We start from the raw sequence: 26,397 nt of genomic DNA, 5'->3' as shown, positions 1-26,397 counted from the left end.
TGCACAGCTCTAATGTCATTCCACTCGATTCCCTTCTGATTTCAGGGGATGAAACTGTGTATGCAGTCACTTTAGTGCCACTGTGCATGGTCAGTGGCTTCAGTATACTCACCACACTACCCGTAAGTGTGTAAAGCCACTGGACAGTTTCATTATGGTTTATAATTCCATTCATTCCATCAACGAAGAGCATTATCTGACTGAGAGCTGTCGAGACACAAAAGATACTTAAAAATACATAAGATACATAAAAAAGGATTATTTTATTTAGTCTGTTGAAGACTTATTAATCAGCAGCTTTTTTTACTTAATGAACAACAATCTTTTAATCAAGCATTACACTCTCTTTATTGTAAATGCTTCAATAAATGTTTGGAATTTGAATGATAAGCAACACATTTCCACTATGGATTAGTTTCCTCTGTAAAGCACATAGAGAAAACAGGCTTTATCTCAAGATGTTCCCTTATTTATGCTAACAAGGGGATATTGAAATAATATAACAAAAAAATCAGTTTATTCTCCAGGGACACTGTCCTGGATTGTCCCACACCTGCACAGAGTACTTGGAAGCCCATACCTCTCAGAATGTAGTTTTGGTAGTTGTGGTCTGCCTCAGTACCAACTTTAATGAAGCAGGTTAACCCCTCAGAGCTGACAAACTCTGGCACCAAGTCTTTGTCATCCTAGATGAGAGACTGTCATTAGTGTTTAATAAAACATTTTGTTTTGTTTTTCATATGACATCAGAAAGCATTCCAGATAACAATATCCACAGACAAGCATAAATGTGTTTCATAGTTTCCAACCAGGGCTCAACTGAGCATGAGAAGCAGCCCTTCCTGTTGGCACTGTTCTCAAAAGCCCACACCTGCAAGGCTGTACTATTTGCTGCTATTCACCCTCCCTGCCAAGGCTGACAAAACCAGTCTCAATGTTGACTACAGTGAGACATTTGCAGCATAGAATTACTTTTTAATTTACTCCTTCTGTAGCCATCTGAGGTTATTACAACAAAGTTCAAGTCAGTTGAGGCAGCACTACAAAACATTGTTAAATCAAAGAACATTATTCAATAGGAAGGGAAAACACTATTGGCATACGATTGGTAGTTACAGTAGAACTCAACAGTATTTTCACTAACTTATTATCAGTACTTTGATAGAACAAAGCAGTATTTAGGATTATTGTGGTACAGTTTAAGATGTTCAAAATCAACACTTTTGTTTGCCTTTAAAGAAGTCCCTTTCTCAAAATCAAACCAAAGATGAAAATTTCATATTTCGTATCAAAGCTTTCACCTCCACTGAGCAGATTGACACTGACAAAGATTTATCCAAAAGATTACCGCACACAAACACCGCAATGCACAGGAACGAGACAGCCCATCACTAGTACCAACAAGAGGGCCCCAAAATAAAGCGATATATTTATTTTGTTGTGTAGAGCTATTAGAAAGGTATTAACTTCAACAAATTATTAGCAAATTATTCATTGCTAAGGATTTTATCCATTAATTTATAATTTTGTACTGAATGTTAAATGTTAAATGTTAGATATCATGAGCATTTTTAAGAGGGGGTATAACTAAAATGTTCAGAATTTGTGAGTGACAAATTCTCTATCATTAAGGTTTTTCAATTCAGAAGCTGTACCACAACCCACCTCAGATACAACACCCGTCATGATTAAATAATTCTGATAGGTCAGTTTATGAAAAAAGCTAGGGTGCATTAAATTATCAATTAATAGATCATATATCACTTCACTTCCTAGCTTGACTATGAATATAAGGTATAGGTTAATAAAAGAAAATTGAGACATTAAAAATCCAAGAGAGATAATTATATATCTTGCATATCGTGGTGGGTATCTAAATCTATGTTGTAGAGTTGTATGGAGTGTGAAATGTAGATAACCAAATTCCCAGATAATAGTTTGATCGAGACATTTTATACAGAAGAGAATTGTTTTATAGAACTCATTTTCTTACCTGAAATAACTGTTTCAGAGAGAAGAGGGACCTCCTCAGCTCTGGTCCTTGAGAGTTGTATAATTTTTCTAAAAAAAAAAAGAGAAGGAAAAATGTTTAATTGCTACAGATGCAGCCATTCAAAATGGGTGAGGTATTTTGCGGCATACCCCGGTGGGCGTGTCGCGGTATCACGCAGTTCACGTGTGTCACGTGACTAACTATCCGGCGTCGCCTTGTAAAACCGCCAGGGGGAGCTTAACCTCTCATGTACAGCATTTGAGCCTTTGATTTTGAACTGTGTATTACAGCATGTTAATCATCAGTCATTAAAATGTTGGTATATTTTATGAAAGCAAGATTGCTCAGTTGGACAAAAGTACACAACCTACCTTTATCAGAAATATTTATGCATCAAAGCCTTTACTGAAGATATTACTAATAGTATTAATAATGGATGACTTTGGACAAGCTGTATACTCAAAGTATAATTTCTTTAGCACATTTGTACAAGCACTTGGAATCTGTCCAAGCCATACTTTGTCAGGCATTTTGTTTTAATTCAACGGGCATAAAAACTTCCTTGCTTTTAACAGGGCGTTTCATAATTTCTAGCTACGAAAATGATTTAAAATGTGACACCTATCATTCAACTAGAGCTTAAAATATCACAAGGAAAAATACACACCGGTATTCCATTTCTCCCTAAACATTGTAAGCTTCGAAGTCTTTAACTAACGTGATACCGGAGTCAACAAGCATACTTTTAGAATTTGATTGAAAGGGAATATTATATGGAATCGTGTATCTAAAGAATTTAATAACGGTATGATTATATCCGTGTACTGCGACAGGGCTGTGTAGGGCTGTTTCGCCTGCCTGATCATGCGAGCTGTCTTGTAGCCTACTGGTCTAGGTGCGTGACTACCAACTGGCAGGTTGTGTGTTCGAATCCAGCTCGTGCTGGACTTTTCATTTTTATTTATTTATTTATATCGCGTAACATAAACATATTACCGTATGCAAACTGTACTGTATACAGTATGTATATGTATATTTAATGTCTTAACTGTGCCCGTTTAATTGAATTTAAAAAAAATATTTAACACGAACATTAAGCTGTTTACATCTTCCGCCTGAGAACAGTCACCCGTTGCTACCCAACGCAGAATGGTGTTTGGCTGACACCATCTGACACCCCTCTGATTGGAGAAAAAAGACGTGCTGGTTTGCTATACATACTGTACCGGGAAGAGGATTTCTTTCTATTCAAAACGTGTATTTTAAAAGTTTAAGAAGTAAAAACCTTACAGCGTACACAGATTTCTAAACTGATCAGGATCGTTATCTTTGTCTTATGCATAATAATGTTCACCGCTCTGTCCAGCAAATTAATAATAAACTTTATTTTATATAGCGTTTTAAACGAATAAGTAATTAGATTGCTCATAAACCTAATCACTTGCTTTTTCTTTTTATTTAGGCTCAGATTTCAACTATAGATCGTATTATTAATAACCATAATAACAACCAACCAACAAAAACAACCATATAAACATAATGGTGGTACTGGACCTTCCAGTTTTATTTATTTATTTTTTAATCGCGTAACATAAACATATTACCGTATGCAAACTGTACTGTATACAATATGTATAAGTATATTTAATGTCTTAACTGTGCCCGTTTAAGTATTGAATATTCATATCTAATTTTACCACTGAAGGGAAATCTTAACATAAACATACAGTATATGGCTGGTCTCGGTACTTTAAAGAAAAAAATACACACCGGTATTCCATTTCTCCCTAAACATTGTAAGCTTCGAAGTCTTTAACTAACGTGATACCGGAGTCAACAAGCATACTTTTAGAATTCGATTAAAAGGGAATATAATATGGAATCGCGTATCTCAAGAAATTAATAACGATATAATTATATTCATGTTGCAAAAGAACTGCAACGGACATAAAAACTCCCTTGGATGGTTTCATTACGACCAGAATCGGTCTTGAGATATTTTTAACTTGATTTACAGTATTTGAGAGGTATGTCTTAACTCCAATACTACAGTGCTTAAGTACTGCTCACGTATATGTTTCTAGGTTTATATTATGCATTTCATACGGTCAAATTACTTTTGAGCAAATAATAAGAAGCCCGAAACGGTATGCGTTTTACTTTCGTTTTGTGCTGGGACCCGTGGATTGATTAGAGATATCAAGTACATACGAGTCATATTTTAAATGTTGTAGTTCGTCTTGAAAAAATGTTACGAGTACATCATCTATCAACAATTACACAGGTTCTGTTTCCATATTGCGGATTTTGGTTACGTAATACTATTTTCTAGATTTCACGTTGTGAATATGATGGGATGTCTGATGGGATGTTTCTAAAAATCCATCCTCTGTAAAACGTCTTCTCTAGTTGTCCTGCATATGTATTCGCTAATGAAGCTGTGTGTTCTGAGCCTGGATCTCTACATTTCTGTATGAACCAGCTTGGGGGGCTAAAGACAGCTTGTGTTTAAATTGAGTGTAAGGCAATTTATGCTTCTAAAGTCATGGTCAGCATTTATTTTTGTACTGTGTTGTAAACTTGTTCTGTGCCAAGTCACATTATTTTATAGCGTTTTTATAGCGTTATCAAATACGGTGTTACTGTAGTTTACTGAGTCCCATGTCACATGGTCTGTGATTGAAACCTGTAAAACCGGTTTAATTCGTCACAGCCAGCACTCTTCAGGTGTGAGGGTCTTCTGCTCAGAGTGAAACGCTAAAATGTTTGTGTATATTCTAATGGTAGTGGGGGCGGGGTGTGTGTGAACAGGTTTGGTTGAAATTGCATTGGAGATCTGTTCTTCACACCTGAAACATTTTCTCTGAAAGCATTTTCTTCGCAGTTTAACCGATCTTGTTACAGCATGTTACAGTTTACTACTATTAACCATATTAATTTTAAGTGCTTAATGTAAAATCTTGTAAAAATATATTTTCATTGTTCAAATATACATTAAGTCTGACTATCATATAATAAGTTAAATACAAAACTAAAGAAAAAATAGGGTTAAATATAATTCAAAATATGTTGCTAACAATGTTAACTGTTTATGAATAATAAAATGTATTAACTAAGGAGTAGGATGGCACAGTTGTTAGTATGTTTTTTGTTTTGTTTCTTTTTCATAAATACAACAGTAGTACCTGATGTCTCAGTGGCTTTCAAAATTAAATTATGCATGCAAACCTGTGAACTAGAAAGATAACTAAGATATCCATCCATTATATTCCATAATATCCATGAAATATATGGCGCTGAAATACAGTATGTGTGACGCATAAAAGACACCAAGGGATTGGGTGAGCTCCCATCACAAAAAAAAAAACTGCGAACCTGCACTACAGCGACCATAGTACAGTATGGAGACCAAGGCGTTTTACGGGAAGAGGCGGGGTGCTTCTGCCGCCCCAGCTTCCAAAGAGCGAAGGGTAAGCAAATACAGCAGACTTCGCGAAATACGCGAAATACGCGATTACAGCGCATATTACAAGGTATTATTGCCGTTTTGAATTTTAAATTCAATTATAATTATTTCTTCGTAGCCTGTTCTTCAAGAAAACACCGCACGGGCGAAACGATCTATCACCAGGACAGTAAAAAAGAAAGCGGTAAGACGGAAAAAAAGAAAAGTTTATTTTGACTTCTGTTCCGCGACTGATGAATACTACTGTGTGACTTTATTTCTTACATGAATTATGTTATTTTGCCACAGGCCGTGGGTCTCTGCTCTCGGCCACTGGCCAGGGTGCCAACCTGTAGAAGCAGCACCTGTATGGAGACATTTGGGCAGCAGCGGGAGCATTACGATGCATTACTGGGGAGGACTGGGAGGGTAAAGTTCCAGCAGTCAAACAGTTGAGCAGCTGTCTCCCAAAAAGTGCCTCTCCCCACCGCGCAGGCTGCAATGCCTGGCGGAAGCTCTGCCCCCCGCAGAGCACACACCGCCTCAGGACACTCCATCCCGGCCTCTCAGTTCACCACCGCGCAGGAATCTGTTCATGCTGTCCCCGCCGGCTATCTCCCCCCAGGAAGCACAGCGGAATTCACAGATGCCAGTGGGACGAATAATTCTCCCAGATGTCCAACTGCTACCCATCACCCAGGAGATGGAGGGGGGGTTGTACTTGCAGTGCATCGGCATAGACGGGAAAGCAAGAGCCGACCGCTACGCAGCCCTCGTGTTTCGAAATCTTGTGACTTTTGAAATTTACTGGGGGTGGACCACGTCTGTAAATTTCGATGGGTCCAGAGGCAGAAGTGCCTTGCCTTGCAATCTCCGGGAAACCATTAGTACGATGGTGAATCGGAGATTCTCAACCCTTGCTGCGTACGACTGGAAAAGAATTCGTGATCGGATCAACGAAATGCTTCGTAGGAGGAGGCGGTCTTTTCCTCTTGTCTAACAGTCTGTCCACAAACAAAACATTCCTGTTAGACAAGAGGAATTGAAAAAAAATTTTGTCAATGAAAACCGGTGTGTGTGTCTCTCCCTGCTGGATGTCCCTCTCACAAACTGCTGAATGAATACAATAATTTTATTGAAAACGAGTTTGCGATTGTCTGGTCTTTAAATTCTTGATATACGTGATTCCATATTATATTCCCTTTTAATCAAATTCTAAAAGTATGCTTGTTGACTCCGGTATCGTGTTAGTTAAAGACTTCGATGCTTAAAATGTTTAGGGAGAAATGGAATACTGGTGTGTATGTTTTCTTTAAAGTACCGAGACCAGCCATATACTGTATGTTTAAGTTCCAAAATTAATATCGTTTATGGCCTTCACACGCATTACAGTATGCTCCTATTCTTTTTATGCTCAGCTACTAAGATTTCCCTTCAGTGGTAAAATTCAATATCTACAACGGGCACAGTAAAGACATTTACAGTAAGTCTTTCTACGACAGACCAACGGACCACGAGTGCCCCTGTCGGTCAACCAATCACGCACCGCGGTACCCCGTGTCATCTTACCTGCGGTACGTGTCTGTACCGCTCACTTTGAATGGCTGCATCTGTAGAAAGCCTCACAAAGCAGCACAGAAATGAAATGGCAGAAAGACCACTTCCTTTTATTTCTAATGAACCTTAGATGTACACATGTACATATATACACAAAACTGAATGGAAAAACTTGTTGATTGAAGCTCCGATTTGTTAATGTTGTCAGATGTTTGGAATGGATTAAAACTCTACTGAAAATAACTGCTGAAATGCCTGAGTTTTATGAAAATCCCTACAAATGTTAAGCTTGAATGGTTAAAGTAAAATAAATTTAGAATTAAACGGTACTGTTCATAAATAATTGTACTTTTCTCACACACAAAAGTGTTTGCTGTACTTAAAATTTGCATCTCACATGCAAACATTTGTACTTGAAGAGGGTTACAGTGATGTCAGTTATCTCAATGCTGGTTTTCTTAGCAATATACAATAATCCATCAGTATGGTTGGTATCTGCTTCACTGGCAGTACAGATATTAGTGTTACAGTAGTTTTAGAACAGGATACAGTACTGATAAAAGATGTCAATGGATGTGTAGCAGCCCAGAAATACTGGCTGAAGATTCATCAAGTGCTTTAATTCATTGTCCTATCATGTACAGAACATACCTGGAACAACTCAATGCCACTTTTGGATAGTCTGGGCTTTCTGTCTTGACCACCTTAAATACAAACAGTACCTGTATTGTGGACCTCTGTCAGTTTTGCGTCTACTCCCACTGAAACATGAATTATATTTGACCAGCTGAGACTTGATCTTCATACTTGATATTACCTTTCCAGTATTTACCACACTAAAGTGGTATCATTGCAGATACTTTTACATTATCGTTATTATAGTCTTTTCTGGTTTACAGAGCTTTTTGACTGCTTTGCATAACTTTAGCAACACACTGTACTAAGATGCATTCCATTTCACACAAAATGGATTTTCATCACATCTATATTTTTTAATCAACCTTTTAATTCTCAGTTTACACATTTACTTCTTATACAGCATCTATAATGTATAAATTGAAGTTATAAAAATGCATACCACACCCAGCCCTTTATTATATGACAATATGAATTTATCTGAAACATTTTAAAAACTGAATTGCTGAATTGACTGTCTTGAAAAAGCCTCCTTTAAGCGTGACCAGTGTCATGCAAGTCCTGTGCTCCTTTCCCTTTCATCGTGAGCTCTTGCAAGAGGAAGGAAGCCTGTGAGAGTCAGCGACAGCCATGTGGGCAAGTCTGCTGTAGAAGCTGCCTCATGCTGATAGAACAAAGACATTGCTATCTTTGGTTCCTGCCACTGTACAGACTTAATTTATATTTTATGTGTATTTCTCACAGTACACACACACACACTCTTCTTTAGCACAGAGCTTAACTTCCTAAATAACAAACAAAAAGATCTAATTGGATTGATAGTTCAAGCATATCATTGTATATTATACTGTAGTAGTACTGTGGATTTTAAATATCTTTGTACAGTTTTTATTTTTCTGGCATTACAGGTTAATGGCAGGTGATGGGGAAGAAAGAAACCCTTTAAAGTTCTGAAATCATGTTTAAACATGATGGTGAGCCAGTGAGCTTGAACATGAAGGGCTATATTGGTGCAACAATTCTCCAGTAAACTCTCTGTGAAGTCAACTCAGGTGCTACCCTCAGCACTCATCCAGCCTCTGTCCTAAACAGTTAATGGCTGTAATGACTTAGTATTTGCACTTGACTTTATTCTCTCGTTCCAGGATACACCCCCTCTGACCCTAATTTTACAATTTTATCTGGATTTTATCACAACTCAGCAATACAAGATATTGCTATGACACATATTCCCAGAGTGCAAAACAAAATGATGGGACAGCACCATATTCAACTATGTTTTAAAAGTTCTATAGACTCATCTCCCCAACTTGCCAATTTAAAGTATTTTGAAATTGGGTTACTAAATGAAGAAACAGTATGAAATCCAAAAGTATTAAAAAGAAGATAAAAATTGTAAATGAATGGAGTCCATTCAGCTCATCTTGATCATTTAGCAATTTAGTAGCTAAACAAAACTAGAGTTTTGTCCAACTATTTCTTAAAAGTTGCCAGTTATAAATCACCATTGTCTAACAAAGCAGATTTTAGGTGGCATAATCTCAAACGTTTAACTGTATTATTACATTAGTCAAAGAATGCAAAAAAAAGTGTAAATCTACACTCATATCCAACTTTCCTTTGCAGTTCCTTTGAAAACATGGCTTCCCATAACTTCTGAGGTTGTACAATTACTCTATATAGAATAACAAAGTTACTTTTCTGAAACAGATGATAATCACCATTAGTTACTCCTGAGGTGTTCTAAATAAAATCCAAATGATTACCATCATTTGAAGCTAGAGTTACATGGGTCTCAAAAAGTGTGAGGGTAACACAAAGCCACTTAATTTGCAGAAAACAACTTCTTAATTAAAGGCTTAATTATATCACAGAGCATAGTACAAAGGTTAAAAGTCAGAAGTAAAATGTTGCTTAAGAGCCTTCTCAAGTGTAAACACAAGAAGCACAGGATTTACTGTTCGTAATCCACATTCTACAAATCATCCTCATAAACCATAGTAGAGTTGTAGTGATGGATCTGGTTGTATTTTCAAACAGAGAGCAGTACTGCTGTTGTACCAATGGGCAATGTGCTCCAGTAAAAAACACCCTATTATGTAATGGGCACTTTCCAGATTGTCACTGTTAATGGGAATTTGTCAGTTGATATTCAGTTTAAAAACAAGTTTTGTATGCTAATTTCAATTACCAATTCATAAATGCGGACTAGATTTGTATTGTAACTCTAAAATCTAATGTTGACACAGAAAAGTATGACCAATTATTTTAGACTAGTTTGAGAGAAAGACCTACATGCTAGATAATACTGATTGCTTCAGGCCAGCAGTTAAAGATTAAAGTTAATCCCCTGCACTGGCTCAGGACTGGTGATAAGGGGATAGAAGTACAAACAAGAAGGACTGGTTCTAACATTAACATGCTTTTTTCTAAGCCTCATTTCAGAATACAGAACAAATTTGATTAAATATGAAGACATGTGCCATTGTATAACACATACTTATGAAACACACTTTATGTTCTTTATGAAACCCTATAACACCCAGAGCTGTATTGTATTTCTAAAGCAGCACTACTTGTACAGAGGATGAAAGGCTAATACTGAGCAGGACATTATTTCTGAAGTTATTAAAAACAATGGGAACCATATTTTCTTAGTTAACAAAAGACAGGATGACTGGAGTTTCCCAACATTCTTATTAGCTTTCATGTTTAATCACACTTTCGTCACCAATATATTGTGAATTTAAATCCTAACTAACACCTAACGTCTAAAGTTAACCAATTTTCAATTATATCTTACAGAGAACATTCACTAAAGCTGCTTGTAAAAGTTCAGTGGGTGGGACCCTCAGGCAATGCAACAAACAACCAAACTAAAATAATTCAATTCCCAGGGCAAGACAGGGGGATGGGCTTTCAGGAAGTAGAATACAGGGAAAATAGGAGTGCAGTACTGGAGGTGATTAAATCAGGTATAGTATCCTTCACATGGTCTGCTTTGGAGATTTAGTTAATAACTGCTCTTACCCAGGGAAACCAAGATCTCCAGGTCCATATAAGGTCATCTACAAAATACACTGAATTGCACCATTAACGTAGTTGGTACTGCAGAACACATTCTTGCACATGCTGCCAGTAATCTTAATTACTCCCAGGAGCACCAGAACAGCTACAGTCTGATCCTAAAAATGTACAGACTCCCTAGGATTATCAGTTCATGACTTTGCTGTATCTTACAGTTCACAGCCCCAGCTTCCCCACCTTGGCTGCTTATTTTGTAGGCAAAAGCATACACAAAACCATTACAGTAAAATAAAAGCATCTGCTTCTGTGTCTTCTTGTGATAAATGTGACTCCTTACACAATTCTATAATAATGTCATAAATGAGACAAAATGTTTCATAAGATGTAATTGTTAGAAAGTCAACACCATGCATAGCTTATTGACTATCACTCCAATGCAACACTGTGTAGTCAACAACGTAACATTATTAGCTTTGAAAAGATCTTTAAACAATTATTCCTAAAAAGTTCTCATGACCTTTGGTATCTAAAGTCCTCTAAACAGGCAAGTGTTTTCACACAAAAAAATACTTAACTAGTGTCGTCATGGGTACTATGGATGTTTGCCCCTTATGCTTTCCGGCATGTAGGGGTATCAGTTTTTTACGGGACAGGGTTGTCAGCCTTGTGCCCAAGCTCCAGCATGGAGGACCTGGTGCCCGACGTGGGACACAAACCCACTACCCTGAGATTAGAGTCTCATGCTCTACCAACAGAGCTAGCCGGGGACTTAGGTACTATACTTGGTATTAATTTGAATTAAGGTAGGAAGTCTAGGCCTGTCACTAACTAGAGTCTGTGAAATCACCTATTTTGAGAGCATCGAATTTTATATGCTTGAGTCCAGAATGCTAATAACTTAACCTTGAGGCCTGCTGTTTCTTTCACAGGTAAAAGTCCTAATGATAGGGTTTCTCTATTTATAACCTTTATAGCACTCTAAAAAAAATTTAATCTATGATGGCAAGTACAGTCCATTCTTTTCACAAGTTATAACAAAGCTTGAACTTCAATAATAACCACTTTTAACCTACAGTATGTACTAGACAGACTACAGAATGCTTACAGATATTACTGACAAAAACAGAACTTGGAGAAAGGACCGCCAGGCCATGTACAGTAGATGTGGAATCCTGAACACTGTGAGAAACCAAAAGGCTGCAACATGGGGGGCACAGCTGTGCACAGAGGGTGTGGAGAAGGTCTGAGAAGGCTGTCTAGATACCAGTATTTACAGCTCTCAGAAGGCAAGCAATTGACAGCAATTTTCATTCCAAACCCTTGTGATGAGCTCAACTTTAACATCCAATGCCCACTCTATAATTAATCTGAAAACTCCTATATAACAATCTTGAATGTCCAGAGTGAAACCACTTAACCCCATGTGCTGAGGGCTGTGAGTCATTGCCCACAGATAGATGAAGTACTGCTGCACACGGGGTCAGGAATGAAGATCAGTTTCACAGGGCTAAGCTTGGGTTGTGACTTTCAGCAGAGAGATATTGCATGACATTAGGAGTGTGCTTTCAAAATGTATACCACGGGGTTAAAATGAGAGGATATGAAAAGCAGGACTATTAATGGAGTACAATAAGAATGTACCTGCCACACAAGGTTAAACAACAGCCAACTGTCATAAACCACAGAATGGAAAGTCATCACATGTGGATAATCTATACAGTACTCACAAGTACTTACAGCAGATGTTGAAAAGTACCATTTTAATCATTACTGTTCTATAAATATTATGCAACATCAGTGCAGGACACCAGAAATCCAACACAACAGCAGTGATGTCTGAGGATGTGAAACTGCCCATTAGCCCTCTGCAGTAATTTTAATATTACACAGCTACTTTAATATTAAAACATCCATCAGCGCAGGAGAAAATGTCACTTTTTAAAAAATATGGTGAAAGTCAAAATTGCTGAACAATCACGTTTCTATGCTCAAAAATGTATTTTATATTTACATAAACACTGAAGAAATAATATAGATTCTAAGGGTTTCGAGGACAATTGTTGTGCTGTGGAAATGTAGAAGATTCAAGACTGCTGCTTCCATCTGCAAAGGCTGCTATAAAGACAAGACTGTCTTATTAGTATTTAGAGCTAAACTGGAAGGGATGTAGTTTATAGATGATGGCTTACCTGCTATTTTTTTAGTTTTCCTTTGTTCCCAAAATCTAAGAATATTTAAACATTTGTCCCCTTTTGTTCTGTACTGAGTAACTTTTGAACCTGCACTGTAATTTTCATGAAATGACAAATTTTCCTGATGAGTGGTTTCTAAATATACTTTTACAATTTATAAAAACAATAAATACATGTGTATAATAAATACAAATATTATTAAATAGTCTATATATATGGTATAAAAATGATCATTTTATTATGTTCTGCTCAATTTAAAAATGTAAGTAAAAGCGAACATAAGGAAAGTTATGTAATAGTCACACTTCACCATTGGTTAAACTTTATGTATAAAAAAAATCATTAATGAAAGCCTGCCAACACTTGCTAAGAGGTCTTCTACTGGGAACAGAAATACTGACAGCTGTGAAAATTAAAAAATATATACTGAATAACTTTTAGATGTGTCAGATTCCTATAACTCGCTCTAGATCTTGTTTGTACTCTATGGTACACTTGTATGCAGGTCTCTGTTTGGGTGTAGTTTCAAGTATGTAATGATCCCATACTCACAAGCAATTCATGTTTCCTTTTAAGACCGTTTATATCATGAAACATTTTTTCCCCCAACATTGTAGAAAGAAAATGGAAAGACTGCATTATGCTGGTGAAAAAGAAGCTATTTTCCATAACTGGTCCACTCCTGAAATAACAGTGGCAAATCTAATGAGCAGGCAAGAGCAGAGGGGATGTTTTCCATGTTGGCTGACTGCAAAGATCTTCAATAAAGGACTTGAAATGTGTGATTTCAAAGAAATGAGAGGAGAGTGTTCTGCAAATAATTAATAGGTTACCACTGGGTTTTCACTATTGAGACAGAAAATTAAATAACAGCACACCAAGATACTTCATAGAAACAAACATCCATATTACATTAAATGGGAAGAGAAATGTGGCTCCTGAACAACTGGATTACTAGAGCAATGCGCTGAGAGAAGCAAGGAATATTTTTACTCCGAGATGGATTATTAACAGCAGTAGTGCTCAGTAAAAACAAAAGTGAAAAAGTGAAATCATTTTGTGATAAACAAAGTCTGTGACAGGAACCCTTCAGCTCTCATGAACCTGAGCTTATGTTGGAAGAGTAATAGAAAGCTTATAAACATGATACAATACTGCAACCAAGAGAAAAAAAAAGATTTACTACTACCGTTATAAATGGTATACTGTAAGCATGATTAAAAAAAACTCTAGATTTCTGCTTTAATGTTTGTAAACAGCGGGTATGCTAAGAGAATACGTGACTATATGATTAATGTAAAAGTCACAAATTAGAGTTAATACTCAAACTCAGTACTCACAAAGTGCTTCCTAAACCCTTGATGACCAAAGTAAATGTTATAAATGAGAGAAAGACATTTTTGACTTTTCACATTTTCAGATCTAGCTTGGCTTGGTTGCTCGCTGAGAAAGGTCTCATCCAAATGTTTCCTAAAGTAAAAACAGCTTTAACAAAACTTTGTATAAAACTCCCAGAACTAAGGTGACTGAGGGACTCTAAAGGTAATGCGGAGAATGCAAATTAAAGAACACATAACTGGTCACATCTTAATTGTGGCAACAGTTAAAAAAATACTGATTTAAAAAAGGTATTTTAAACTAATCGGTTGGTATACTAAGTAATAAAACAAAACCACATAAATCTGGGTATAAAAGGCATTTAAAACAGATATGAGATATTTTCCAAAGTCAAACAAACACAAATGTTCTACTTGGTACAGTAACGTGCAGCTGTAGATAAAGTAGATTCCAAAATGGAAGTATATCAAATTCCAAAAAGCAGATCTTGACATAACACTTTTGTAAGCAAAAGAAAAACAGGATACTGTGTCACTAACCAAGACGTTAAAAGAACAAAGTAATGCAGCCCTGCCTCCTGCAAGTCGGAAAGCACTCCAGGCTACTACATCTGAATCATCTCCTTCCTGCATCTCCTTCTCCAAGTCTACTCAGGCAGTAGCATGTGCCCTGGAAGTTTGCCACTAGTGCGAGTCTGTTTACATCTTCAGAACAAACTGGTGTTATGGGAAAAACTCAAGCTAGTCTGACAATTAACCAGAATTCTGAAAGTTAAGCTGTAAATGTTACATACTGTAACTGTTTTGTACAGGAACTGATTTCAAATATAACAAATGGACAAAAATATATTAGGAGCTTTGTTTGCTTGGAGTAAGTACACTAGAATTGATTGAGGTGTCTTAATCCAAAGTGTAGATTATCTATGCTAACAGTGATTTCAGATGGGAATTTGCCATGTGAAATATCTTAATATTTTCACAGCTTGTTATTCCCACATTGTTCACGGCACTGTAAGTAATCTGGACAGTACTGTGGTGAACTGATTAAAGTATAGATATTTTTGCAAGTCTAACTGCAGCCAAAATCTGTTTCCTGACAAAATTCTTCCTCCACACTGAGCTGCTGCATTCACTTACCGAAACAGTTCCTTATCACTGCTAGATCACATTTCCCTAGTACAGAAACTGACAGGATTTGCCCTAGGTTTCCTTTTTTTGTGAGTTTCTATTCTTTATATATCCGCTTTTATAAAATCTAAGATATAAACAAAAAGTAAACATTAGAATGAGTTGTACAAGAGCCATGTATTTTAATCATTTCAATTACATTGTTGACTTAAAGCTTAAGCTTTTTGTATTATAAACATAAAAAAACATATGGTGACATTCACATTTTCAAAACTGGGTTATTTAATAGAGGTTGCTAATTACCAATATTGGAAAGACCAATCAGAGTTTTAAACACAAACTGACGTAAAGTTTCCTTCTGACATTCAGGGGATAAGTGAGCTCTATTCTTACTGCTGCTGGACTTTGCTTTATTGTAGTTGATGTCAATCTGTTTTTGTTCCCCGAAAGGAGACAATACAACCCTTGGATAAAAAACATGACACATTTCATTATCTTCACCTTAATGACATGTGAATATCATAAATGAATAATAAAAGCATGTGAATGAATTTCAAAATTCCAACATGGTTACAACACTTAAATTTAAAGTTCTTATATAGGTTTCACTTCTCTAGATGATGTTCGGAATGTTAGAAGAAACTGAATAATTCAACAAACTTAATGCTTATTGCCCACACTGAAAAAGGAGCTTTCTTGTACATGACTGATTGAAATAAAAAAGAGCTATTATTAAATGAGGCTTAATCTGCATAGGACAGATATTTTTCCTGTTAATGCTGTAACAGATAGTTACAAAATAAATAAAAAAATCATTGCATTTCGGAAGGCTTAAGATTTTATTATATTAATTGATTCTGTAATTAATTATTCTGTATATAAGAAGCTAAAATTCAAAGCATTTACCTAGTATGGAGTGAACCCGAACAGACAACTGGGTCCTCAGAATAAGAATTGGCTTTTTCCCTTTGCTGTAAAAACAGAGAAAAATACCATTAATTTGAAAAAAAAAATTACTTGCAGATCAGAAATAAGTCTGATTTTATTTGGAAACATACAAATATGTAATTAAAAACTAAAAATTCACAAGTCAATAATATAATTTTTTTAACCATGATGTTGTGCTCATCTCATCTGATAACATCAGCATAAAACATCAACCATGCTATTAAATATAATTCTAATAAATCAGTAAGTGCATAAGAAAAAATCTGTTTTATTAATTGGGTTCTAGAGGTCTGCAAAAATATCAACATTGCAAGCACTACCAGAACCGAAAACTCAATATGACCTGACAGTTAGTGAGTGATTTTCTTTCTCCTCTAAGCAATGAGCGCAGTGTTAACAGAACTTTATCCCAACTGTAAGAACTCATCTTCAGAAAGGCACTCAAAATCACGTGAAAGTTACAGTATGTAATGCAGCCAAGCTGTTGCTGCCCTTTCCAGATTGGAAGCGTTAATTCTCTGTTGCCAAAAAACTGACCAATTCATATGGAAACTGCCATGCATATGATTTGCTAAGCAAGATAGAAATACTGTATGCTATGGAAATGTACAGAGAAAACATACATGGTGAAAAAAGCCTTAGTTGTTCAGTAGATCTTTGTAAATCATAATAGAATCATTCATATTTACAAGGACTGGCATTTTTGGGCCAAGTAAAAGACCACAGGCATCTTTCCTCTCATTATTCATCAATCTAGAACTGTTTCAGAAAGGCTCTTTACATATGCGTTTGACGCTCACTATATCAGCAAACTCATACAATTTTAAAAGTCAATACATTGACAGAGAAATTTGGTACATCTGAATCACTGCTGTTCCATAGGGTGCTATAGCTAGAAGTGATAAAACATCAGTGCTTGTATAGAACACTATAAGGTAATTTTGTTGTGTGCTAAAATGTTGCAAAGATTGGGAGGAAAACCCAGCAGAGTGGAAATGACATATTCCAGAATCCAATTTGTTTGAGATAAAGCAAGAAAATAAGAAATTTTCTGCAAGCTTTTGTCCAACTTAAAATATTTTTAAATGTTATTTTAGTTCACTATCCACTTACAGAACACAAACAAAAAATGTCAGTCGCCTTAGCAACTTACCTGATGTCTTCATAAAACTGCTGCAGATCATCACGCTGCTCTGCCAGGGATAACTCCAGGTCCAGATAGTTCCCACTTGGAGCCAACTGCAGGGCGCAGTCTTCCAACTGTGGTAAAAAACAAATCATCAATTAATATTAAACAATGAGTTTTCAACAATGTAACTCCAACACTCTTGACATGCTACTGTGAGGAATAATGTGTGGTTCGCCAATTAGCAAACAAAACAAGAAAATGAAATATACAGAATAAAAACTGACCAAAAATAAAATTGTGTAATATGCAATAAACAGAATACTTGTCAGGGTCAAATTTATTTTGGCACTTGGTAAAAGATCAGAGTGCAACGGCACTCACAAACACATCACATTTGTATTTATTGTATGTACAATCAATTGGATTATTGTTTATAATAATATGTTGAAGTAGTTCAAGTAGGGAGCTGTGTCAGCATGCATAGGCTGCAAAGGAACAAGTAAAGGTTTTAATTACATGCTGAAAAGAGAAGAAAAGAATCAACATTTCAGCTGTGTAGCCTTCTTCAGGTGTGACCTGTGTGAAGAACACGTTGAATGAAAAACACGAAGAAAAGCAACACAGCCGAAACCTTTCTTCACTTTTCAGCGTGGAATAAACCTTTACTTGCTCATTTGCATAATAATATACTATTGAAAAGCATTCTACAAAACTGTTCTGTGGAGACTTTTACACAATGTAATGAGTCAGTCCAATTGTTACATTCACCTGCCTTGAGCATAAAAAAAACAATACAATGCATGTCCTGCCTGCATATAAAAATCCAGAGGTTATTAACAATTTGGCGTGCTACTGAAAAGTTCTATTTGTGAACATGATGAATTCCTTTATGAGCCGAAAGAATGCTGTGCTGTATGTATTAACTCATTAAATTTAATCTGTCTTTACCACATAAATATTAGGACCTATTTTAAAAATGTCACTATTCTCCTCCTCCCCAGTGAAGAGTTGTAGAACCAGCCAAGATCCTTATCTGGTGTTTACACCACCCACCTTAAATCAAAATGAAACTTGATCTAATAACAATAGTGACTTATGCTATATTTGTAACATTTCTTAAGATATGATGTCTGAACTAAATCAATTATCTAACAGTTATCTAACTGCTGCCTAAATCTCAGAGCTATCCATTTACCATATCACGTAACCTACAATCTTAATAAAATTATCACCCTTAACATTTTTAATATTTCATTATTAATATTTCCCCCCCTTAACCTAATGTGCAAATTTCGATCGCCACTGGATCAAATTATAAATCTTATGAGTTCTTGCTCTCCAGCTCTAAAGTACCTGTCAGGTGGCACAGATAATTAATATTCACAATTTGATGGCCTCAGAATTTCACCACCTTACAATTAGCAATACTGATGCACAAAATACATTCTGGTGTATTTTTACAACATCAGGGATTTGTCCGTTAAATGCCAGCAGCTCTGAATCATTTGAAGGGCTTTAAATGTCCCATTGCGTAAGCAGCCATAGCTATTAAAGTGTGAAAGCAACAGGTGGTCCCCAACTACTCATTACACTAAAGTGAGTTTTAATTGGTAAAACAAACTGAGAGTTAATCTGGAAATGGTAAGAGATGGCTAGACTGATGGACTGAATATTTTAACAACCCTACATTATGACAAGGTTTGAGCTGGGAGCTGCTTGAGAATGTGGGCTGTGAAAGAACAGGTAATAGTTTATATCAGGTGGGTAGCTGCGTCAGCATGCGTAGGCTGCAAAGGAACAAGTAATAGGTTTATTCCATGCTGAAAAAAAGAAGAAAGAGAACACAACGTTTCGGCCGTGGAGCCTTCTTCAGACACCTGAAGAAGGCTCCACGGCCGAAACGTTGTGTTCTCTTTCTTCTTTTTTTCAGCATGGAATAAACCTATAGTTTATATCAGGCTGAAAAGTAAAAAGAAACAACACATTTTGCTGTTGAGCTGTCATGTGTGAGGGAGAGAGAAAGTGTGGGGATATAAAGCCTGGAATTTACCTCTTCCTGTTCCTTTACATTATGACATTGCTATAACATTCTTACAACATGTCCCCTCTGGTTTTCGTTGAGCAGATGCATCGTTAAATGTCATTAAAGCCAGAAAAAACGACTGTGCCTTTCATGTGCTGAAACATTATTTGCAAAGTGCATCATGCACCACAGTTCTTACCACCTTCATTTACATTGTTTCCTTCTCACGAAAAAAATGACAATAAAAAGAAATAAAAAGCAATGGACACTTTAATTAGGTTTGTACTAGGAGAGGGTTAGGAACCACTGCTGTCAGGTAATTTAACACAGCTGATTACAACATAGTTGAACTGGGAGGGACCGACTGCATACAGTATATGCAGGACACCCCCAACACTTAATATTTCTTCTTCAGGAATCGTCACTTTTTTTAGTAATTGAATGGAAAAATGCGATAATGTGTAACAAAACATAAAAAAAAAGCTTTTAAAAGTGAAAAATGTAAGGTTACAGTAAATCCTATAGCAGTGGTTCCAAACCCTGATCCTGGTACACACCTCCCAGTGTCTTATTTTGTAGACAAATGTTTAATCACGTGCCGACAGACTTCTGTTTTCTATTTAAAGTCTATTTTCAAATTTGAGGTCAGCTCTAAAAAGGTCAAATAAGTTTTGCAATTGGTATCAAATCTTTGCCAATTCCTGAGTTTCAGAATTGCCTTAGTTTGTCTTAGCTGAAATCTAACCGTTGGGCCACTCCAAAAAAAAAAGGTGTTTGGTACAGTCATTCTCACATATCTTTCACAAATTCGTTATTTATTAAATCAATAAAAAATACGTGTACGCGTTTAGGAAATGCTCCTTAAAGTTCGGTACACTGACATTATCGGAAACGGTATTCTTAAACAAGGATACAGTATTTCTAAAATTCAATACCTGAGCACTGAAATAATTAAAACAAAAGCAAAACAATTCTCGTTTAGCAATGGAGATTTAGAGCTCAGCTCCAAATGACATGGACTGAGGTTGGGCACAAGGAGCCGGTCTACTTTCTCATAGAAAAAAACTTTTACTAAACTGCGTCTTACATTCTTATATGCAAAAACAGTAATTCAGGATATAGAACAACATGCTGCAAAAGACATAAAAAATAAAGAAAAACTTACTTTTTGAGGAGCTTCTAACAGTTTATGCACCCCGGCAACTTGCTCAATCAAAGAGATATTTTCGTAAAAAGTGTAAGGCGGCGGTCTCCTTGGCTCAGGGAAGTTTGTGCTAACGAAGGGGTCTATGTCGTCCAGGTACTGGACTCGGCAAATTACTGTCGCCATAGTTTGGTCCAAATCAGTTGAAACTGAGTGTAAATGCTTCTGCGGTAATATACTGTATTACACATCCATTGGTAAAGCAGGAGAGACTGTCCAAGCAGGGATCAGGCAGGACAAGAATCCCCGGGCGAGAGTGACACAACTGGAAAGGCAGCTCCCACCCACGTGTGACGTTCCAGGAAGCTGCACCGAGCGCAGAGCAGCAACTGCTTCCTCGCAGCCGGCGGCGCCACCTCCTAAGCAATTGGTGATCTCCTTCAGGTTGTGATTTCTTCTCTGTAGAAAATAAAATTGAATATGTGAGATAACCTCATTATAAGAGGACCCTGTTATCGATCTCCCAAGGTGTGCTTAATTTACACGTACTGTAACATTAATCGTCCATGACCATAGACAGTAATCCTTCGGGTTTTACCGAGAAAGAAAGTACCTCGTGCTTTTCTAGCATTTCGAGAGACTGCCGAAGGTGTTTCGTTAATTACCAATAAATGTGACCTCGTTTCCTGAAATACCATCAGAATACCATGGTAGAATACCATCAGGGCGCGGAAAGGTGTTTAAATTTCTAGCATGTTAAATACCTTTCACTCTCTCGAGGTCTGTTATCCTTTTTAAAGTATGTTTGTAGTTTATTGTCCTTTACGTGAATTGAAGTAGATGTTTTCTGTTTCTTTCACTCTAACCTGATTGCTCGAAAATATTTTATTAATATAAACATTACTAGTCAAGTGCGTGTGCGTGTTGTAACAAACGGAGTAAAAAGTTCTCCAAATTTAGCTTTGAGGAAAGTTAAAATCTACTTCACACATACATTACTAATTTAATGGTATAAGACTGCATTAATTTTGGAAATCTGAATAATTCTGATGGACTGCTAACACTATGCACTTTGATCATTTAAGGAGAGCACTGTAGATTGAGACCTGATTTATCCAGATTAAGTTATTGACCAGAATGCTACTTAAGTGTAGGATTTCTTTCCCCTGACTTTCCTGTAAATGAAATGGGAGTTTCAGGGGAAGGAAGATGCTGGCTTATTTTACAGATTTGTCTGCATTTCTATTGATCTGGTCTTTATCTTTTTGTATTCTTTCCCTGTCCGCATTCCATGACTCTCTAAATAGATAGAAACTTTATTGATCCTGTGAGGGAAATTGCAGTGCAACAGCAGCTTAGCACAGTCAACACAGCACAGTGTAACGAAATAATACAAAAATACAATACATACAATACTGTCAGTACAGTCAGTGAGAACTGCACTAAAAAACGTTGCTCACAGTACAGAATATACAAAAAACAGAACAGTACACAAAAAGTTGTATTGCACATTATAAATATAAAAAATGTATTGCACAAGTCCCTAGCATATATTGCACAAAAAACAGTTGTAAACAGAAAAACAGATGTAAGCAGAGAGTTTAATGTTTAGTCCAAAAACAGGTCAATGTCAATGTTGCCCCTGCCCAGACACACAATGGATGAGTTGTACAGTCTTATGGTAGAAGGCAAGAATGACCTGAAGCGACCCTGTTATTCAGAGAGGGGACAGATTCTGTTTAAAAAAATGAGCTGCTATTAAAAAGACTAGGATAAACACTGAATTATATTTTAAAATCTTGAATGAACAAGTTATTAGAACAGTAAATTGATTGTCATTATTCATAAACCCAATAATTAATTTACAGGACAAGCAGCCATATCACCCTGCAACTCACAACTGGCAACCCACTGAAGCTAAGCAGTTGTGAGCCTTGTCAGTACCTGGATAGAAGACCTGGGAAAAACTAAGGTTGCTGCTGGAAGAGGTGTGGGTCCTAATGCCCCAGTATAGTGACGGGGACACTATACTGTAAACAGGCGCTGTCCTTCGGATGAGACGTAAAACCGAGGTCCTGACTCTCTGTGGTTATTAAAAATCCCAGGGTGTTTCTCGAAAAGAGTAGGGGTGTAACCCTGGCGTCCTGGCCAAATTTCCCATTGGCCCTTACCAATCATGGCCTCCTTATAATGCCCATCTATGAATTGGCTTCATCACTCTGCTCTCCCCACTAATAGCTGATGTGTGGTGAGCATTCTGGTGCACTACGGCTGCTGTAGCATCATCCAAGTGGATGCTGCACATTAGTGGTGGTGGAGGGGATCCCCATTACCTGTAAAGTGATTTGAGTGGAGTGTCCAGAAAAGCGCTATATAAGTGTAAGCAATTATAATAATAATAATTGTTATTATTTTTATATGGCGTGTTTCAGTGCTCTTCCTGCTCATTTTATCCTGCACTGCCACCTAGTGTTCACTTATCGTAAATGTGCGTAGAAAACAGACCTTTTCAGATGATATTCTGTGCAAAACAGAAACATTTCCAGTATAGGCCCGTGTAAGAATATAACGAGCAGTTGTTGTAGTACCACAGCTATGTTAGGGGCTTAATTTCCTCCTGTTTTCTCTATAACAGGTGGGCCTGCAGGGAAGTGAAGATGCACTGGTCTTCTTGCTACAAGTGGTATTTCTTGCAAAACTGGGAAACTGGAACTCCTAATTCAGCTCACTACACAGAAGTCCAAACGTTTCAGTCCTGCTTGGAATTTTAAAATCCACTTCTTTCCTCTTCCTGTCTTTCCAGTGTTGATTTCTCTGCACTCCCAAGAAGCTCAAGTCTTGTAGCCCATAGTGAACAAAGTTCTACATTTCTGCAGGTCTGGAGGGTTCCTGCATGCTAAGAGTAGTACTTGTGTGGTTAATTTGTGTTTGATGATTGTGTTAGCTACTGAAATTGAAATCAATAAAGTTGAGATTGTTTTTAATTGCATTATTTCTACTACGCTCTTTTATACCATATTGTAACGCAACGGGGGCTCAGGCGGGCACCCTTGCCGCATCTGGTCGGCCCCATCCCGACTGGAGGCTCAAACCCGGGACTTCCGCGTCTCTCTGCAGCGACCTAGCCCCGTGAGCTAAAGAGAGATCTCTCCACAGCCCAGTAGCTGTGGTCCTGCTATCACAGGGAAGGGCGGTGACGTCACCCGCTCTGGTACGCCGGCTCTTACACACAGTGCTTGTCGGCCGTAAGCGTTACACTCTCCCCCGCTTAAATCGCCGTCCCCGGCGAAGGGCTATCCCACCCCGCTCTGACACCAATGTAACACAACGGGGGCTCAGGCGGGCGCCCTTGCCGCATCTGGTCGGCCCCATCCCGACTGGAGGCTCAAACCCGGGACTTCCGCGTCTCTCTGCAGCGACCTAGCCCCGTGAGCTAAAGAGAGATCTCTCCACAGCCCAGTAGCTGTGGTCCTGCTATCACAGGGAAGGGCGGTGACGTCACCCGCTCTGGTACGCCGGCTCTTACACACAGTGCTTGTCGGCCGTAAGCGTTACACTCTCCCCCGCTTAAATCGCCGTCCCCGGCGAAGGGCTATCCCACCCCGCTTCTGACACCAATGTAACACAACGGGGGCTCAGGCGGGCGCCCTTGCCGCATCTGGTCGGCCCCATCCCGACTGGAGGCTCAAACCCGGGACTTCCGCGTCTCTCTGCAGCGACCTAGCCCCGTGAGCTAAAGAGAGATCTCTCCACAGCCCAGTAGCTGTGGTCCTGCTATCACAGGGAAGGGCGGTGACGTCACCCGCTCTGGTACGCCGGCTCTTACACACAGTGCTTGTCGGCCGTAAGCGTTACAATATAATGAGTTTAGGTTTTTGATTTTTGTTGGAGTAGGTCTGTGAGTCAGCTTCTTCTCTCTGAGATGCCTTGTTCCGTCAGTAGTGATCATTTTAGGTTGTGTAACTGGGTCCTTTAGTTTTGGCTATTGCTAAATATTCAGCTATCCTCACTTATTACGTTTTAGCCAGAGCTCCACCAGAGAATAAAGGCCTAATCTGCTTCTATTATTCTGTCTCATTTTCTTAACGCCTATTTCTAAAATAATTTAATAAAATAACCACAATCAACAATACACACACTTCTTACTATCCTTACAACGAAAATGCTTGTTATGTGAGTTTTACTGTATATCCTTACAACAAAAATGTGGTGTGATTGAGAAGAAATTTTAATTTAAATAATTTTTCAAAGTGTGGATGCATAAATTCAAGACATAGTGAGGATATAATTACCACTATATTCAGGACATTCTAATGTAACCCAGTGTTGCACTTAATATGCTACTAAAGTTTCTTAAAACCATGTGAAGAGATGGTTTCAGTTAGTCCCACAATTAATTAACCTCAAGACAGCAGCTGCTGTTAGTTTGGGTTCATTGCCATTGAAAACAGGTTTATTATTGTGCTGCAGACTAATTTCAGTGGCCATGTTTGAAGCAATTTTTAAAATACTTTGTTGAAGATTTGAATACATATGAAAGTGTGAAAAAATCGTTAGTGTAGGATAAGTGTTGGTTATAATCACACGTTAAGAAAGAATGTACTGTGAAGTGACTGCTAAAATGTTTCTGCATTCAGAGTTATGGGAATGATATAGTTTTTCTCAGGTGTTTCCGGAGAAGGGTGCTTCGGTGGCACAATGTTAGCATTGCTGCCTCATGGCACTGGACCCCTGGGTTCATTTCAGGACCTGGGTTGTGTCACTAATCGCACACGGGCATGTAAGCGCTCCCACATTCCCACGAGCTCTTCTCTCTCTAAACGTCCACACACCAATCTACTCAGCGCTATTTAAACCCTCACTAGTCTTCCCTTCTTCGCTCACGATTGAGGTCTCCTCCCTGAGCTGCGTAGTCATACATTTCCTACCCTGCTTTACTAGTTGTTAGACCACCGGTATTCCGACTCAACGCCTCCCTTCGACTACGTCTTTGCCTCCCGATTTGGTAGTTATGAACTATCGACTCCTTCCCGGATTTTGGACCCCAGCACTTGTACTTGACCACGCCTTCGCCTACCGACTCAACTCCTAACCTTTGCCATTGGAAGCACCTCGCATGGCTCAGCTTTGGAAGATGGATTCCTGGAAGCCCGCCTACCAGCGGGTCCAGGAGAGACCTGACAGCATCGGCTTCACCACGGCGTCCTGACCATCTGGGTCCGGGGCTTGGAGCGCCTGGTCCCTTCAAGTTTTTAGTTCCCGTTCCTGTTCCTGTGCCAGTTCCGACCCGGTTCCCATTTTTAATTCCCTTTGTCTTCGTTTCGCCTGGCTCTGGAGTTTTGCCTTGTCTCGGATTTCCCTTTGGACTCACCCAGTTTTGGACTGTTTGCCTCGGCCACACCTCCCCCAAACACCAGTGCACCATGGACATGCCACCTATTTTCATTCCTGACCCCTGCATGCTTTTTTCCCCGTGTTTTCCTCACTCTACCCCGGATTGTGTCATCTGCCTAGGGTCCTGAAAGAACGCTTCGTTACAGGTTGTTCTGTGTGTGGAATTTGTTTGTTCTCTCCATGGGTCTCCTCCCACTGTCCAAAGATAGGTTAATTGGCTTCTGCAACACTGTGCGTGTCTGTGTTCATTATGAAGGGCTGAAATTCGTACCCTGTAGGCAAGTAGTTAGAAGTTGAATAGGAGGGATTGGCATTCAATAACTTCTGTTTCAAAGTGTGCTGTTTATGGAAAGATCTGTCAACGAAACTACACTGAATAGTTGGATATGAGTGTAGATGTATTTATACTTCTTTTCCGTTCTTTGTCAGAGGCACTAATAACAA

The 26,397-nt window shown here is 38.0% G+C and overlaps 1 protein-coding gene and 1 long non-coding RNA gene across 5 annotated transcripts in view; one reads left to right on the top strand and one right to left on the bottom strand.

Moving 5' to 3' along the window:
* The window catches only part of fhod1 (formin homology 2 domain containing 1), a 48,311-nt gene extending 27,452 nt beyond the window's left edge, over nt 1-20,859 (bottom strand). For 3 of the 4 annotated variants that reach the window (XM_015368583.2, XM_015368584.2, XM_015368587.2), the window contains exons 1-6: nt 20,581-20,859; nt 17,417-17,523; nt 16,222-16,286; nt 1,994-2,061; nt 581-686; nt 113-207 (exon numbers count right to left, since the gene is read on the bottom strand). In XM_015368583.2, the coding sequence (XP_015224069.2) occupies nt 113-207; nt 581-686; nt 1,994-2,061; nt 16,222-16,286; nt 17,417-17,523; nt 20,581-20,745 (606 nt within the window). In that variant the 5' untranslated portion in view covers nt 20,746-20,859. The remainder of the gene's footprint in view (nt 1-112; nt 208-580; nt 687-1,993; nt 2,062-16,221; nt 16,287-17,416; nt 17,524-20,580) is intronic. The other variant, XM_015368585.2, reaches the window with a different exon arrangement.
* A 37-nt stretch (nt 20,860-20,896) lies between these two features.
* Nucleotides 20,897-23,548, top strand: LOC107080057 (uncharacterized). Its single transcript, XR_001480960.2, has 3 exons — nt 20,897-21,003; nt 22,428-22,547; nt 23,195-23,548. It is a non-coding gene; the product is annotated as an uncharacterized lncRNA (long non-coding RNA).
* The last annotated feature ends 2,849 nt before the right edge of the window (nt 23,549-26,397 follow it).

This window comes from Lepisosteus oculatus, chromosome 20 (assembly GCF_040954835.1).
Source record: "Lepisosteus oculatus isolate fLepOcu1 chromosome 20, fLepOcu1.hap2, whole genome shotgun sequence".
NCBI classification, from domain to species: domain Eukaryota; kingdom Metazoa; phylum Chordata; class Actinopteri; order Semionotiformes; family Lepisosteidae; genus Lepisosteus; species Lepisosteus oculatus.
Note: the sequence above shows the minus strand (reverse complement) of the source record. Positions and strands in the feature narration are given on the sequence as shown.